The sequence below is a fragment of the Brachyistius frenatus genome, unplaced genomic scaffold, assembly GCF_029030835.1.
Source record: "Brachyistius frenatus isolate BFR_SWC_R1_liver_20210118 unplaced genomic scaffold, ASM2903083v1 Contig_29, whole genome shotgun sequence".
Lineage (NCBI taxonomy): Eukaryota > Metazoa > Chordata > Actinopteri > Embiotocidae > Brachyistius > Brachyistius frenatus.
This window is the reverse complement of record NW_027210628.1, coordinates 1,743,393-1,761,717: the sequence shown is the minus strand read 5'-3', so window position 1 is coordinate 1,761,717 and position 18,325 is coordinate 1,743,393. Positions and strand designations below refer to the sequence as shown.

Sequence of the window (18,325 nt, the reverse complement as noted above, 5' to 3'; positions counted from 1 at the left end):
TTTCATCTGATTGGAAGTTCCTGTTTTTCTCTACTACTTTCTGAGAAATATTGAGAAAAAAAATCTATTCTAATTTATGGCCTTTTGTTATTGAGCCTTTGCTGGGTGTCACGGTCTTGTAAATGCAAGTGAGTGTTGCCACATATCCTTAAAAATATTGCATCATGAGCAATTACAAAACATTTACAACTAGTTGAGTTTTGAAAGAGCCTTTCCCGCATAAGTTATCATAGGGCAGCTTGAGCAATACAATTTGATGTGCAGTGGTTGTAATGTCTGTGATGTCTTGATGCACCAGAAAAGTGATTTTTCTGACTAAAGTAGTCGTAGAACAACATTTGGTCTCCTGGACTTTGAAATGTTTTAAATTGTGTACAATTGTGAAATTCTCAGTTGTTTTTTTTAATTTCATGAGGTGATGGAACCAAAGCGATGCCAATCTCTCTATTGCGCACGTGTGTGTGTATGTGTGTATGTGTGTGTGGGAGGGGGGTGGGGTGGGTGGGGGGGTGAGGGTGTGTGTGTGTGTGTGTGTGTGTGTTTGGGTGTGGTGGTGTGGTGTGTGACTACCTAAGCCCTCTTTGGTTTACTTCCCCATCAAAAATGTGCTGCAAAAATCTGTAGTCAGCGACAGCTACGCTACAAAACACTCAGCACCAGCAGCAGCAGCATCCAGAGTAAGTACTCTCCCCACTGCATCTTTACTTCACTCTACACCTCAGATAATTACCTGTAATGGATTTCATCAAGGTGTAATGGGATGAAATTAGAATAAAATTTGAAATATTTTAGTTCCTAAACAGATTTCTTTAACTTTAGTGCTCTTGTGGGGCAAAGTTCAGAACTTAAGGTGGAAAAATCAATGTATTTTTTGCTCAGATTTTATTTAAAATAACATAAACCTGGGGAAAAAAAATCCTTATCTCTTATTATAATTTTGGTTAATTGATTCGGATTAATTTTTATTGAACATGATTTCAGGAGAAAAAAAAAGATAACTGATGTTTTTTGCTATTTGGCAGTATTTATTATAGTGCAGTAATTCAGTTATTGTTGCTGCTTGAAACTTTTAAACAACCATTTCCCAGCATTCTTGATAAAAACAGGTTGTGTTTCCTCCACGTGCTGATTTAAATGCCCTCTCTGCTCACTCATTCTGTGTTAACCACAGCTAGGTGGAGATTATGGCACACGAGGGAGGCATTTAAATGATGCCATTTAACCTGAATGATGCACAGTAATGAAGAGGCACACGGTGCAGCTCTGAGAGGGAGGGGACTTTGATTTTCTCACATATGCCGTGTTGAAATATTTCTTCTTTTTTCCTCTCAGGTGTGTGCAGGTCCAGAGCTCCAGTGGTTAGAGTGTGCTGATAGCCTGTTTGATCACAGGACTTCCACACTAATTCCCCGTGCAGCTCATACCAGCTCGGTTCCGGTCCTGTTCAGCACTTTTGATCTCAGCTGTCACTATGAACATCTTCTCCTCCTTCACTTCTGCCTCCTCCTGCCCCCACATCTACCACTTGTCTAGTTACCCCAGCAACACCACCACATCAAATGGGATCAGCAACGTGATCCTGCGGCATTATAACCACACGGGCCGCCTGCAGAACAGGACCATCTCAAACACCCAGAACCACATCAGCACCTCCATGGCCATATTCCTCTTCTTCAGCGTCTTCATCGTGCTGGAGAACCTCTTGGTGCTGGTGGCCGTCATCTCCCGCATCCGCCACAGCCAGCGCTGGGTTTACGTCTGCATTGCCAACATCACACTCAGTGATCTCCTCACTGGTGCTGCCTACCTCGTCAACATCTGCATGTCTGGCAGCCAGACGTTTCGCCTCACGCCTGCCCTCTGGCTCTTCAGGGAGGGCATGCTGTTTGTGGCCCTGGCAGCCTCCATATTCAGTTTGCTGCTGATCGCTGTGGAGAGATACACCACCATGATGAAGCCACTGCACCAGAAGTCAGCCAGGAAGACCTACTGTCGGATCTATGGCCTGGTGGCACTGTGCTGGGTTTTGGCTCTGGTGATTGGCTTCCTCCCTTTGCTAGGCTGGAACTGTGTGTGCAGCCTGGATGAATGCTCCACTCTCCTCCCCCTTTACTCCAAGACCTACATCTTTTTCTCTGTCATCATCTTCTTCCTCATCCTCCTGACTATTGGCGTACTTTATGGTGCCATCTACTGCCACGTACAGAAGAGTGCTCAGCTGGGCCCCCAGCGCAGTCGCAAGCGCTCCTTGGCTCTGCTGAAAACAGTGATCACCATTGTTGGGCTCTTTATGCTGTGCTGGGGGCCACTGTTCCTGCTGCTACTGGTGGATTTTTTCTGTGGCTCCCACCAGTGTGCACTGCTGTTCAGTGCTGATTTTTGCATCTCCCTTGCTGTCCTAAATTCCGGCCTCAACCCCATCATCTACGCCCTGGGCAGCAGTGAGATGAGGAAGGCTTTTGCTCAGCTGCTGTGCTGCTGCTGCCTGAAGACCGGCCTCTGCCACCCGGACACGTTCACATCCAAGGAGACCAGCAGCACCTCAGGGAGTCGGAGGGACAGTTTGAGGAACAGTTTTAACAAAGTCAGGAATCTGAGCGTGGCCTCCCCACCATCGACCCCGAGCAAGCCTCGCAGGGCAAACAGAAAGAGTAGGCTGAGCACCACCACCAGCTGCCTGTCAGTTTCAAGTGGTTAAACCACAACCTGCTCCCCTCCCAAAACCTGTGTTCACTCATTCACATCTAACCATGTTTCCTCTGAGTTTTGGTGTGACTATGCACCGCTGTGCAAAAAGACACGTGGACTGATGAGTACCTGCTGGAAGAAAACATGACTGAATAATGACTTCATCCTTAAAAATATGAATTTATCCTTTAGTTTGCAGAGATATGACAAATAGAAGGGGTTGTTTTTGCATCACAAGGCATTACTTCTGTCAAGGCAATTTATGCTGGTCAGATAAGATATATATATATATATATATATATATATATTAGGATTTTGATGAAGATTTTCTATATAAAATGTGTGTATATGTGTATTACATTGTAATTTGTTGTAGTTTTGTGTTAAACTGGAAGAAAAATATGAATAAAGTTTATTTTGCTTTATGTAGGAGTGTATGCTGTTTTCACTATAGTACCTCTGCTTTCCTCTGGAGGGAGGCACATCATCAGAGCCTTCCTTAAAGCGCTCCTGTTGATGCAACATGATTCAAAATACTTAACATTTGTCCAGGCTGAAATACATGACAGTAACCTCAACAGCATTTTTTTAATAGTTTTCTTGATCCACCAAATCTATATTTTACACATACCACCACATTAATGTGATAATTATTCATTTTAATGCAGATTTTGTAAACTATGTAGCTGTACATGAGAGAAAAAATATTTCTTTGTTTCACTAGTATTCACAGACTTTTGAAAAGGCTGCTCTCTGCTCGCTGCCTTTCTGACAGGATGACTGATTGAAGTTCAGTGCAGAGGAGGTGAGGGCTGGGACTGCAGCCCCAAGGGCACACACAGCCACGGCTAATTGATAAATTCATTATGACTGTCTGGCAGGGGCGAGAGATAAGGTTCAGCAGACAGTATGCACCCCTAAGTCACACAGGCTCTACTGTACTGTACTTCTGCTGCTGCATACTGGGACAACTTGTTTTGTCTTGATTTCAGATTGAAGGAGGCATTTTCACACAACAAAACGAACCCTCTACCATTGTGCAGAGTTTGCAAAATGTGCTCCACTGGCAGTTTCTCTATTTATTAAACAGTAGCTGCAATAGATCAAAGCCACAGCTTCCTCACTAGCTGTGAGAACTCAATGCTGCATGCTGTTTAAAAGTTAAAGCTGTGAAAGTTCACTTTCACCACTTGTTTTTTCCTCTGAAGCCCATTTCTCAAAGTAGATTCTAAAGGAATGACAATTTATGTCTTAAATATTCTGAAATTATAGGCAACAAATTTATTTTATCATCTGAAATAGGCATTCTTAGTTATTATTTTTTAACTCTCAAATGCTCAAATAGAATTGTGTGGTTTGATCAGATGTGTGTGACGGTTTGCCTGACATTGCAAACAACCAGTCAACTGTTATCAAAATATGATTCAAATGGTGGTCAGTCTTGACAGTTTGTTCAAATCACTCAGAATAAAGAGGCTGATTGAGAACATGAGTCTTCAGGGGCAGGATGGAGGTTATAAATATAGATGAAAAATAGAGGCCGATTATGTCCCATTGTTTATTTTCACTTCACAGGTTCTATGAAGTGTGAAACTTAAACCCTTTTGAAAAATATTGAAATAATAATGTGTCAGTGGACCGTCTGGAAAGGATGTATAATAACAATTCATGGCAGAGATGACTATTTATTACCTATTACAGTTGGCTGATTGATGTGCTGATAAGAGTTTGTGCCTGTGTGTTAAGTGAGTCATAGTGTTGCTGATAAAGGAGATTAAGCGAGATGGCAAATAGCTTTAATCCATGTCCTCAGCCAGAATTTGCACACACTTGTTCTAAATGCCTCAAAATGTCCCTGTGGACCCGGATGCTAAAGCCCCATGCCCTCCTCAAGTCAGCCTGAGGTCCATTAGCCTCCCCAGGAAGTCTGTTTTCTCATAGAGAAGTTTTAAAAGCTCAAACATGATACTGGGATTTTCTGTCTATTGTCTAATAGCGACTTGTTTTGCTACCGTACTGGATAGAGCACTTCAATTCTCAATGCTTTGTCAAGAAAATAGGCAATAACAAACAACATGTCCCAGGAGGCTCTCAAAACCTGTAATGGAAGCTGTGATTCATTCAAACAAAATAATACCTCTTGTATATGTTTAAGCAGCAATGCACAGATAATACTAATATCATATTTCTGTTATTCATAAAGACTGACAACAGAAGAAAGACAGAGGCTAATCTAGACAGTGAGACTTCTTTAATATACTGTTATTATAGCAAGGAACAATGATTGAGTTTGCTCAGCATTCTTTTTGCATTGGTGCAAACACATCAGAACTAAAATAAAATCCAAAAACTTAACTTTAAAAGCATTTTATTTTATTATAAATAATGGCTGCTGAGATGTTGCACTACCTTGGCAGCCTTTCCTGCAGAAGTTCCCGTTCATGACGTGTGTAAGCTGCTCGGGCTCGTTGGTGACTGGAAAAAAAAAGAAAAGAAAATGAGGCATTGGGGTGAGGAAGAAAGAATCCGGCTTTATCCTTTTACCTGAAAAGGCCACCCACGCAGCATCTGAGGTGATTGTGCTGTGCCATACCAGCAGCAAAACACACACACACACACACACACACACACACACACACACACACACACACACACACACACACACACACACACACACACACACACACACACACACACACACACACACACACACACACACACACTCACACGCACGCGCACACGCACACACATGGCAGTGAACCTACTTGAAATTGAACACATATGAATACATGCAAATATGCCCACAGTATACACATACATACTGTAGGGAATGGAAAAACAAACACACACTCTAAATCTGCTCTCTGCAGTTGTTTATGTGGTTTTTTTTTAGGAGCAAGGATTTCTGAGGCTGGCTCTCCTCAAAATCTCCTGTTTTTTGTAGCAGTGGAAGCAAACAAATCATTGCTGGTTATGTGTGTGTATGGGTTTGTGTGAGTTCCCCTCTCATGAATTCCTGCATCTTTACTGTTAAGTGTAGGGGATAAACCTCCCTCATCCTCAGTCGTGGCATGACTCCAGGTCCAGTACCTGATGAAAAAGCAAAAGCAAATTCCAGGCTTTATTAGCTCAAGGCTCAGAGACATTTGTTGTATTATATTTGATGTGTCAGGGGCTGATCACCAACCCTCTCTCTCTCTCTCTCTCTCTCTCTCTCTCTTTCTCTCTCTCTCTCTCTCTCTCTCTCTCTCTTTCTGCCCTTACAACAACAAGGCCTTTTCTCTGCTCTAAATGAGATATGATGGGTTAATGATGGTTGCGTGCAGACATGGCTATGCCCTCAATAATTACCTCGCTGGCTTTGCCTCCAGGTGTTCAGCAGACAGCTAATGATGTGCTGTCTGAGCAGAGGGGAAGGAAGTGGGTGAGGCACAAAGCTGCTCGGGGAAGAGTGTGATAGGTTGCCATCAGCACAGTGACAACTTGGTGACACAAGAACTGAATGTGACAACAGTCTTGAAAAATAAAAAAAACCTCAGTAATATTCAAATCTCAAATAAATCACTGAGGATAAGCTTTTTAAAAATGTAATCGGTTTACATTTTTATTCCTCCACACTGGTGACAACTAAGACATTATGTTTTCAGTGAACTGATTAGATCTTCACACTATTTTGCACAAATGTCTAATAGGATAAAATGATGACATTTTATGTTAAAAAGATCAAAGGTCAACTTCACCATGAACTCACAAAGTGCAGAGAAAACACTTTTCTGGTCATTATTAAAAAACAGAAGGGAAGATTGTGACCTTATATTTCAGATGTGACTTGGTGACACTAATCGTTGGTGTCCACATTGAAACTGAGCTGATTCTATAGATCTTCTGTTCTGTCCGGTTGAAGATGTGTGTGAAGCCTTCAGGTTTTACAATTTGCAGCTTCTTTACAGAAACATCCATATTTGAAGCACCGTCTACTGCCAGGCTACAACTTTGCGCTGCAAGATCAGATTTACTGGCCATTTTCCTTCAAAGTCTTTACTACATATATTTTATGAGTCTGGACAGACATGGATGTAAACTGCAACTTGACTGGTTGGTGAAGGCAAACAAACAAAAGGTTGTAATTCTAGTTATTTATGAAGGAAAGTTTAATCATAAAATAATACATTTTATTTATACAGCACTATTCATGGTACTCGAAGACACGTTACAAAAGTTAAAATGATTAAAGAAAACAACTTAATAAATGTATAAAACACTCAACATTAATAAGACATCAAAAGCGGCTCTATGAGGGTTTTGAGTTGGGTTTTTGAACATGGACAGATTGGTGCATTCAAGGATGTGTTTGGGGACAGATTTCCAGAGGGAGGAGGCATCCTCATTCTCATCAATTATAATAACGCTATAATGACAGTTACTAGTTTCATTGCAGAAATGCAGGTTTGACAGCTTTACAACGGACTCTGCCTGGCAATGCTGACAGACACAGCAATCAATATAAAGGGATAGTCCATCCAAAACCCTACTTGTGAGTATGAGCCACAACCCACACAGACTTTAATGGTGGTTCAAAGTTTGCAGCTTATTCTTTCAGGTCGACATCGGTTACAATACGACCCAGTTTTATATATATATAAATATTATATACATATCCCACTGCCTGATCTGCTTCTCTGTCCATCAGTGCACATATTATGACCCAACCACTTAATGTTTGCCCTAATATGGCTAAATGCACAGCTTTTGCGTTCCACTTCAGCACAGTGGTTCACAGAGTTCAGTCAACCGTGGAAAAAAAAAAGCAATGTATGTGCAGCAGAGGTGGTCTCAGTACTCATGGGACTAAAAGGGAGCCCAAGCAGGACATGAATAAGACAGAATTGAGGTTAAATATATATATATGCTCTGGACATGACCACGACTGCAATTTGCACGAGCTGCGGAAAGAGTTGACAGATTTTTTTTATGGGATTGAAAACATTCAGAACCAGGTCCACTTATGGCCCACTTTCATAGCAAACTGCTCAAACTACAGGATGCATTTAAATAAGGACTATAGGCACAGTTTTACAAGAAGAAGAGCCAGTGGCTGTATAGAATGAGGCCATTCTGTGAAATCAGCTGCTCTAAGACTGAAGAAAAAAAACTATGTGGTATTTTGTTTGGACACAAATGTTTCCAGGATGGTCTCTATGGCTGTTAAATCGCTATGGAAACACTGATCAGAAACCATATTATAAGAAAATCTGTTGCAGCACTTCTAAAGCTGCTGAAAATGATCCTTCAGATGATCAAAGATATGATATGAGTACTGTCCAGAGAAAAGAAAAGACACATGTTGACTCTTCAGTCCACACAGAAGCCAAAGAGAAGGCAACCGTAGTGTGTTTAAGCACCCGAACTACAGTATGACTGACACCATGCTTGATGAAAGACACACAGCTCACTTCACTGACAGAAATTACAAAAAATGTGTCGGCTGCGGTTGGAAAAAAAAAACCACCCACAATGTAGTAAATGTCTGAAATTACAGGAATGCATGGGCTCAGATGAGTGAATATTTCAGAGAGGGAAGGATTATCATTGCTGCTGTGATGACATGTTGTCACACATTCACCTGCAACATCTTGTTCTGCTTTCTTCTAGTTCTCTGGAAAAGTGGAAGGAAGAACGTGTTATGTATATGAGAGATAATGCAGTTGGAGACAGTCTAACGGTCTGATGTTTTGTTACAAAAAAAATATTTGCATAATCCGCCACCCGGCAATCAATTTACAAAGCAGAAGGTGTAAGAAACAAAAGCAATGATTTAAGGAATACAGCACATTGCTGCATAATTTAATTTGTAATCATTTGGCACACAGCTTCTGTCACTTACATTTATTTTATGCATAGTGTTGGTGTTTGTACTATACATACTGTATATCAGTCTCAAGTGTGCATACGGCCATGCATCTGAGCATATGCAGCTCTAATATAATACCGACAGCAAGAACCAGATGTGCGTCGAGGCAGTCGGTCAGTATCTGGTCTTTCTCACTCACACAGAGGATGATTTCATAAACTAGCAGCATCAGGACACTCTACCTTTATTTAACCCAGCACACTCTCTCCTTGGGAAAAGCTCCCAATAAGAAAGCAGCTCATTTAGCTGGCTATTCCGCATTCAGACATCAATAATAGCTATGCAAATTTTCAGAATTGTGGTTACAGTTACACCCAATCAATCAGTGCATTAGCCATTTTCGTTTGGGCATGCTCCTGCCAACAAGGAGAAAAAAAGAACAGGAAGGGCGTACTCGCTGTATGTCCCCATGAACTAATCAAACATTTCCATAGAAGACCCTTTTCTTCCTTATTTGTCAGTCTCTGTGGAATAGTACCTCTGGATCTTACTCAAGATTACAGTAAAGCTTAAAATTATGCATGTTTCTGTAGCTGTGCATAAATACACCCACAAATGAGTTCATTAAGTGTGGACACGCAGCAGGAAGAGATGAGCTGAAGAGGAACAAAGACGAACACAGGAAGCAGTGAGCAACAAATTATACTCAGTTGTTTCCTGATTAAAGAGGAAAGCACTGCCACGTTGCCGTCATTCTCCATTTTTCTCTGCATCATTAGGAGAATAACTCAGAGAAAAGGCAATTGTCGAGAGATTAATTCTGATCTCAGTAGGGGCATATGTGGAGGAGGCAGGGCTCTTCAAATCTACACCAGCTCCGGGACCAGCTGTTTCCTCTTTATCAGATTGTAGGTAGTAGAACAGCGGACACGAAGGAGGATGGCCAGAGGTTATGAGATATAAAATGATGGAGGCAGACACACTGTCAGCACAAATTCTGTTATTAACCATTTTGTTTTGCTTTTAATAAATAAATAACATCTTCCAACAAGATGAAAAATTGCCACAAGCATTCGTACATGTTTTTTCATTTCTCTTTTATTGTAAGGGAAGAATACAATTACCAAAGACAACAACAGTTTTCCCTTGAGGGCTGGATGTCGGCCATCTGCACTGACTTTGTGGTCAACCTTGGGAATAAATGTGAGTATGCTTTCCCTCTTCTCTTAATCCCCTCCGTCATTCTTGCTTTGCTCGGGGCTGAGCACCGTGACCACTTAACTAATTGTGTTTGTGAAAGATGTTCCAAGGGTGAGGATTCGGCTTTGATTTCCAAAAAGTTTCCAAAGTGAGGGCACAGGTTTTCTTTAAGAGGGGATCTGCAGGGGACTCTTTCAGACACAAGGCTGAGAATCTACTGCTCAGTGAGGCTGACATACTCACAATAACAATGCTAACATGCTGACATCAGGCAGGTAGCTAACAATGTTCCCCATCTTATTTTGACATGCTATACCACTGAAGCTCATATTAATGTCAGAATAGCAACAACATCGTTTCTCAAGTATTTAGTCGTAAACCAGAATGTCTGTGAAGATTCTGAGTCACCCAGATCAAGTGTTCTCTGAAGGCAGCTGGACTTGGTTGAAATTCTTGAAGACATTTCAGTTTTAACTAACTGGGGGGAGTCCCAGGTGTTTAACCTCTTGTGGGGTTGTTAACACCTTGAATCATTGAACTCACATTAACTGTGAGCATCAATTGAGCCTTTAGGGTTTAAAGGGGAAATTTTTAAGAAATTTGAGGAAAGTCCTCTTAACCCATGCGACCATAGGTAGTGTGGCTCAACCCACAAGTGTTTTCCTAAAATTGCGCCCCTGGTTGGGCTCAGGCAAAGAAAAATTATTTGTTCAGAAATAGGTAAATACAGTTGTATAATGGTTTGGGTTAAAACAATCACTTAAATCATGTTGTGCCTTAAAGTTACTTCCTTAAAGTTACACAAACTGCATTGTGATAAGCACAGTAAACGAGGTTGTAAATAACAATCCTGACTGATGGTTGGAAACAAGCAAACAGCCGTCTCCTGCACCCAAATCCTCTGTTATATTGAACCATCCAACCAGCCCGCCTCTTCCTAACAAACAACTACACAATGCAAACAATTATTAAGACGTCATCTGAATTGTGCTACTCCTCCGCCGCACATTTGTGTAGCTACGACAAGGATCCTGATTGACTTACCATTGGTTATCATTATTCTGTGGTACTGGTACATAATTTTAACATTATACGTGCATAATGAGGTATTAAGAGGTTGTGGTCATTTCACAAAAAGTCAAAGTTCATGTTCGTGACAAGATACCAGATTGTCATCGTTTATATGACAACTACAGGTTCCTAAACTTTAAATGTTAGTGTGTGTGTAATGAGCTGCTCGCACAAAAGACCTATGGGATAATTTTTTAGAAGAGGACTATTTCTATCATTCACCCTGTGGGGAACGTGAATGTCTGAACTACTTTCATCATAATCCATTCCATAATGTAGAGAAATTTCAATACGTTAAGTCTGAACTTCATGGTGGCACCACAGGACATCAAAAAGATGCTGAGATCTTTCAGTCTCAACCAAATTGGTCCAAAAATACGATGAAGTCATACACTGTGTGCATGTCACTGAACATACTGAGTTCACATGCATCATTTCCATGTGTGTGGGCTGACTGAATGTAATGTCTCAAGGTTTTAAACCTCCTACTGTACATATGAAATCAATAAAACACATCGGCTCGGCTCTACTCATTCTGGATCACTATCAGTTGAACAATAAATCCAACACGACTTTACACATTTGAACCCTGCGTTTCAAAGAGCTGTCACTCTTCCTCTGTCATTGCTCAGATTACTCTTGAGAGGGACTCCAGATTGGGACTTTTGCAGGTTTGGAGGTCCTGTGATGCAGCAGCGGCCCCACCACCCGGTTTCCACGAGGCCCGAGGAACGGAAGGAGCTGAAGCTTTGTAGAACAGATGTTCCCGCTCAGCTCTAAACCAAATTACGCCGCCAAGCTCACAGCCACGGGCCAGAACCACATGGATGCTGATTGAATGGCAAAAAGGGGCAAGAGAAGCAGATCAGGCTCAATAAAGCAGCCACATCATGAAATCTGGTCAGCCTTTGAGGCCTGAAGATGAAAGAGATACTGACATCGTTATGGAGACTAAAAGGAGAGCTGGAGGCTTTGGTCTGGGCGCCCAACTGTGGCTGTGTGGGGGTGTGAGTGTCTTTTCATAAGAACTACGGTTTATTGTCATGTTTTTGGATTTTTGTTTTATGCATGAAACAGTCGGCCAGATGTAAGCAGTGTAACTCATGAAAAGTTGAACCTTTGACCTTTTGAATTTTACTAGAATTCATCTGCTTCAATTCTGACAACAAACAACACTAAGCTTGAGTGTAAGTCAGCACTTCCTGTGGAATTCTTTTGTTTTTTAAGTATTATATATTATATAAAACATCAGTGAAATCATGAATCTCTTAAATGTCCACTTTTCAATTTTCCATTTTATTTTTACTTCTTCAGCTCCTTCTCCCTGACAGTACCAGCTCAGCTCGGCTCACTTTTTTTGGGGTTTTGTCCGTTGATGGTACTTGGTGCCTGCTACAATTTTGGTATCACGTCCGCTAGAGGTTCAAGCGAGCTGAGTCGATATTAAAAGGTGACACTCTCTCTTCAGACGTCCAGACTCGTGGAAGTTTATATCCTATCACTCCCTGACTGGAACAGTTTGTTGCAGGTACATCAATATTTCTTTGAACATTCCGAAGTTTTGCACCCATTGAATGTTTAATGAAGCCGGCCCTGTGTCAGACTCTGTTCCCCCATCAAGATGTGCTCCTGCAAGCCCCGTCCACCTGAAAACAAGGAGGGAAGCCTTGCCACTGCTGCCTTGACAGGGTATCTGCAGTGGAAATCCAGTAAAGGACCTGATACCATAACGTGAGTAGAGTGGAGCAGAGTAAACCCGGTACCATCAGGAGATGGGGCTTTAGTGAGACTTGAATTAGGAAAATATTCTCAATCTAAAAACAAACATTTAATCATTAAAGGTGGACTCCTTTAACTTTTATGGGTCGACAGGAAGCTCCATGAAGTCTGAAAAGTAACGTAACTTCACTTGAGTCAGTCTCCACTTCTATTAGTACATTAACATGCAGTAGTGCATGAATTTTGACCGAGTACCGTTGTTTCAAATTGCACACAGCTGATCTGCACTTACTGGAAATGACTGTAACATTTAAATACATCACCCGCCAACATGTCTGCCGACTTCGTTTGCTATATATGATATATATTATAATGAGCTTTCGCGCCCCCTGTGTCATGCACACAATAGACATACTGATGGTTTCTACCCAACAGCAGTGTAATGGAAGATAAACACTTCTGTGTGGACGTGCACAACTTGCATTTGTAGCGACAGCTGCAGCTTCCTCCGCAGTTTGAAAAAAGGTCGGCGATTCCTCACTCTTCGCTACGTAGCCATGATGGTAACTGAAGACGGTGGAAGTGACCGTTATAAGTACACCATCCGGCTACTCATAGTGCACTGCACGTTCCCATACGATTTGAGACACAGCCCACATCTGTGCTTGATGTTACATAACACATCTGAACGTCTTACTGCAATGTAAGGGGTAGAGATGCATTGTGGGTAAAATGTCGGCACAACATTTTGACCAAGGCAGGAGCAGCCTTTTTATTTCATACCTTTGTAATTACCGCTTTTATCTTTGTCTCCACCTTTGTTCTCTCCTGCTGCAACATGTTTCCCTCCTGGGGATAAGTGATACTGAATAAAAAAATAATGCTAGAATTATTTCTGAAGCTCATGTCAACTTTATTAAATCAAATCAGGGTTGGTTTAAACGGAAACAAAACAATGGTTGCAGCAGCAAAATCAGAATAAATCATTCACCAAATGAACGTAGTTAGAGACATTTAGAATAATGCACTTCATGCACCGTTGTCTCACACATTTTGTTAGATTGAACACAAATCATAGCTAACTCCTCAGTGGCTTGAACAATGCCCTGAAGTCAGTATCACACCGCTGACATGATGACAAAACAACTTTCTAACCTTTCACTGGGTAATCTCCTCCAGGTTTGAATGGAACATTTATCTGCAGAATTTGAAAGTAACAGAAATATAATTTTACGGTGCCAGCCACGATCAGCGGGGTTGCCGGATAAGAACAGATTCATCATGCTTGCTGATGAGCATCCACTTTCCTCTGGGTATGAAATCTACAAGATGAAGCACTTTTCCTTTAGTGGCTGCGAGTCATCTGGAGAGTGGGAAGGAAGCAGCATTGCACACATTCCCAATCACTGATAATGGGGACTGCTGGGTGACATCAATTACACAGACATAGCAGACATTTCTTTGGGATTACCTCACAATGAACACCAGTCTCAGTCTGGCCTTTGACAGCACAGAAAGACAGAGAAAAAGAGAGAGGGTCAGACAGAGAGACACAGGCAGAGAGTGAGAGAGGTGTTCCTATGCTTGTCGAGGGAAGAGTGCAGTCATTAACATGAAGGCTGAGCAGAACAACAAGATCAGCTGCATTAGTATGTAACAGTATTCACAGAGTATTCAGGAAGCCAGGGCCTACCTATCAAGCAAAAAATGGTAAAATCTGCCCATGAAACATTCATGTTTTACCAGTGAAAGGGACAGCCATGGGCTGCACTGCCTTGCATTGACTTCAGGGTTCTGTTGTCTGACAGGTCGGCGGGGCTCGGGTTTGATTGTCATCAGGGCCACTGACTCCATGCAAGTGTCTCTGTGGTGGGTGTGGTTCATTTTGCACAGAAACCACGCTGAGTCAATGAGGTTAAAGGCAGGATATGTACTGTACACGTTGCTGTCAATAGGCTCCACTCCTGTTCCTGCTGAACTGAGCCAGTTTTCAGGTTAAACACTGATACCAGTTCAGTAGGCACGGGAGGGCACAGCCCGGAAATCTGCAGTCCAATAAGACAGAGGGAGCATGCAGTATAAGACCAAAAACAGCAAACAAACAAATAATCTCAATTGTTCAGGTGAAAACCACAAGCTAAGCACTGCTGATGCTATCAGTCAAACTGTGTTGTTGCACAGCACAGTTAACTGTGGTAAAAGTAGAATTCATGACTAAAAGTTATTAGTAATCATTAATGAGCCCACAATATCAGACAGTAGTAGGTTTGTCAATTCTAGCCTGTGCATTTGGCTGGCAAACATGGCAACTGTTATTAACACCCCAGCTGGCTAGTTGATGCACTGGTTAAAATACTGAGACTCTGCAGCTTTTCTTTGTTTTTCTTAAGACTCTTTTTAAAGACAGACTCTCTAAAAAAGATGGGAAAAAAAGATAGTTATATGCAGTGTATTGCATGAAAGAGACTGAAGCCGCCGCTATCACAGGCAAACTATGCTATTCGTAGCTTAGTTCGTCCAAGTACACACTTTTTGTCCTTGGAAGTAACTGTAGTTTGTATTATAATTAACCAGACAGACTAACACTATCAAAAACAGTGTTTTATCAATTGCATACACTTTTTCTCTTGTGTTTTTGGTTTATTTTAAGTACCACTTTTACTCCCCACTGCACACTACTTTAGCTGATAGCCGTGATAGGTCTGCCATGGCTAGCCGCACTTCCTAAGCTATGATTGGACAATCACTTGTTGGGGGGGGGATGAGTTTAGTAAATCTTCAATTAAGTGTATGCAAGTTTGACCACCATGTGACATCAAAATACTGGCAAGGTCCTGATCTAACATGAGCCGGCATGTCCAGACGGGTCTGACATGTAGCACCACATTCCTAAAATTGCAGTACAATCTGTGGCATTTTTAAGACCACAATAAACCTGGGTTGCACTGTCTCACTGAGGCGTTTTCAAACATATTTGGCATGCATGATAATCCTTGCCAGATGCATAAGGTAAGATAAGACAGTGGTCGCTTCAGGCACACACAACGGAAGGGTACAGCTTGTCAAATATCTAGACCTTATTGCACAAGTGAAACCTGCCCTTGGTCCACAGAAACACATGTAACCCCATCTAGAGCCTCCCTCTCGTTCCACCCGCCCTCCGTCTCCACCTAATCTCTCGTCACTCCTCGCCTCCTCCCTCCTTCTTTCTTCATATCCGAGATCATCAAGTTCTTTCCATTCACCGGAACAAATCCCCAACGTCGAATCAACTATTTCACCTCAGGCACTGAACTTAGCCACTGTGAACAACACATAGCAGGGATCAATGCTCACCAATTAGCTAAGCTCTGTGCCTTTAGCAAGTGGGTGGCTGGCTTTGGAAGGAGCAGAGACTCACGCAGACCTTTACCTGACTGCTCAGTGGTAAAGTTGGAGGTTTCAAAGCCTGCAATGCTTATGATGTTGAGGTTTGCCTCCCCTTTGTGTTTCAGACTGTGCTGCCACTGGAGGATCTGAGCCTCGGTTTAATATATCTAAATAATTTCCCTGTTTATAAATCTAAAATCCAAGAGCTGAAACGTGAGCTGCCTCCAAAAATGTGTTCTATCATGTAAAGCTGTATGGCTCTCGTGTGCATTTGCATTGACTTCCTGGCTTGTTTGACAAGGGAGAATAGTGAGGACGATTTAAATTTCAGACAGCTGCACATTCGCTGAAGCTGTAAATGCATTTTCACACTTTTTAAGAGAGAAACATGTCCTTTTGTGGTTTTCCATGTGAGAATCTGATTCCACAAGTTTACTTTTTGAAGTGTGCTGGGAAAGCTGTGCATAAGATCCTCTCAAAATGTATTCCTTTGACTCCACATTAAAATCCGGTGTCAGGAATCAACTGGAAAAAAAATTCAGACCAGCCGAAAACTACACTACAGTGGAAATATAACGATGCGGTGGGTCACCTGCTGAGCTGTGAAGGAGTGGAAATCCCTGGCAATGTGATTTTTGTTTCTCTGTGTGCATCAAATCACGGTGCCAGGAACCCTCCCCACCACAGCCGGGGCAGAGGTTGGATCCCTCTGCCCTCCCATTCCCCTCCGAACAGTGACATCCTCCTTGGCCCCAGATGCCTTCTTCCACAACAGCTGTGGAGCACCTGTGACCTGGAAGAAAGAGAAGAGGAGATGTGGGGTACATTATTTCTCTGAGAATTTGAACTGATCTGATGATAATCTATGATACACTTCAAAACACTTGCATAACCCTAAAACAATGATATGACTTATCACTGCAGCAAAAAAGAAAAAAAATATTACATTTATGGGACATGAGGAATGACTCTGCAGACTTCTTTGCTGCACAGATCAGCAGGAAGCAGCAGATGTGGAGTCTAGTCAGAACATACGGAGCCAGCTACCTGGTCAGTTTATTTAAAGCAAAACACTCCCTGTTTTAAATGGCACAGGCAATGCACACTGTCTGATCCTCCGGATGTCAGTGCACTCACTGTAAAATGCCAGCCGAGGAGAACAGGCACCAGAAAGAGATCGGTGTTCCTTACAGCAAATAATAAACAATCTACCACAAATGGATTTGGTTCTGTTTTGTCCCTGTCTCCCATTAAATGAGGGGATTTCAGGTCATAGAAAACAGTTTGATCTCTTTTCCCTTTCTGAATATCTTGACATTGCTGGGCGGGTTCACAAGGTGAGGCATAGAAAAAACTAATTCCAGCTCTTTTTACAGCTTTGTTTTGCAAAATGATAACGTCACCATGTATTACTATCTTTTGTTGTTGCTGCTTATGCTGTTTTGCAGGCAAAATTCCAGGCCCACCCCGGTGGGGAAGGAATAATGACAGGATTGTTGAGGAGTGAGGAGGAAGATGTGAGGGCCGAGTCTCAACAGTTCCTCCTTTCCTCCTTCCATCACTTTTCTTACTTTGTCAGTGTCACCTTTCCCTAAATTTTAGAAGTAACATTACCTTGAGGTTCCTCTATCAGTCCAGATCCTTTTATTGGAAATAACATATCAGATATCTGTCATTTCTTACAATCTGATTGCCCCATGCTTATAGATGAAAATATTGATACCACTCTCACGTTTGTCTGTTCAAATTACTTTGCAAGTTAATTTAGCTTGGTTTAATGATCTCAAAGTTTAATGTAATGTCTGTTAATTCATTATCTATCATTGAATAAGGTAACACAATGAAGCTTGAGCCTGTAGCCCGCTGATGAAAGCCCTTCTACTTGTAGTATTACGAACTGAACTATAGTGACATGTTTTCCTTCACCCAATAGAGGCTGTTCTGCAAGAGAGGTGGGCGGAGCTAATGTAACAACCTTAACCTTCACCTGCCAAATCTATAGGAAGGGAATTCGGAAAATGAGCTGCACTTACTCCTTATCGCCAGAGGTGCCACCAAAGATCAACGAGAATGCAACTTAAAAAACTGGAAAGAAAAGCAAGCCTGGCTTTGTCTGTTAGCAAAAAAATTGGCTACCAGCCCTTGTAAAGCTCACTGATTAACATTTTATATTTCGTTTGTTTATTCCACACAATGGTCTAGCACATAATCCAGGGGGTTATGTGCTAAACTATTTCATGGCTGGGAACAGTAATTTCCTGGAGAATCTGTAGTTTGAATGTGAATTACTCAGCTCAGAAGTAGTCCAACACAGATACATAAAAGACACTGTCTTACCAAAATAAAATGACCCTATATGTCATTAGTGCATGCAGACAAACAAAACCCATATACGGTTTATTGTACTGTATATGGGTATTAATGGGC

The 18,325-nt window shown here is 41.8% G+C and overlaps 1 protein-coding gene across 1 annotated transcript; it reads left to right on the top strand.

Annotated features, from left to right (window-relative positions):
• Nucleotides 1-1,351: 1,351 nt before the first annotated feature.
• s1pr4 (sphingosine-1-phosphate receptor 4) lies at nucleotides 1,352-3,113 on the top strand. Its single transcript, XM_069698939.1, has one exon. The coding sequence runs from the start codon at nucleotides 1,472-1,474 to the stop codon at nucleotides 2,696-2,698; it is 1,227 nt and encodes a 408-aa protein (XP_069555040.1). The 5' UTR covers nucleotides 1,352-1,471; the 3' UTR covers nucleotides 2,699-3,113.
• Nucleotides 3,114-18,325: the final 15,212 nt, after the last annotated feature.

What these genes read in the sequence shown, in the direction of transcription:
- s1pr4 (XM_069698939.1), top strand. Translation starts at nt 1,472, where the DNA reads ATGAACATCTTCTCCTCCTTCACTTCTGCCTCCTCCTGCCCCCACATC.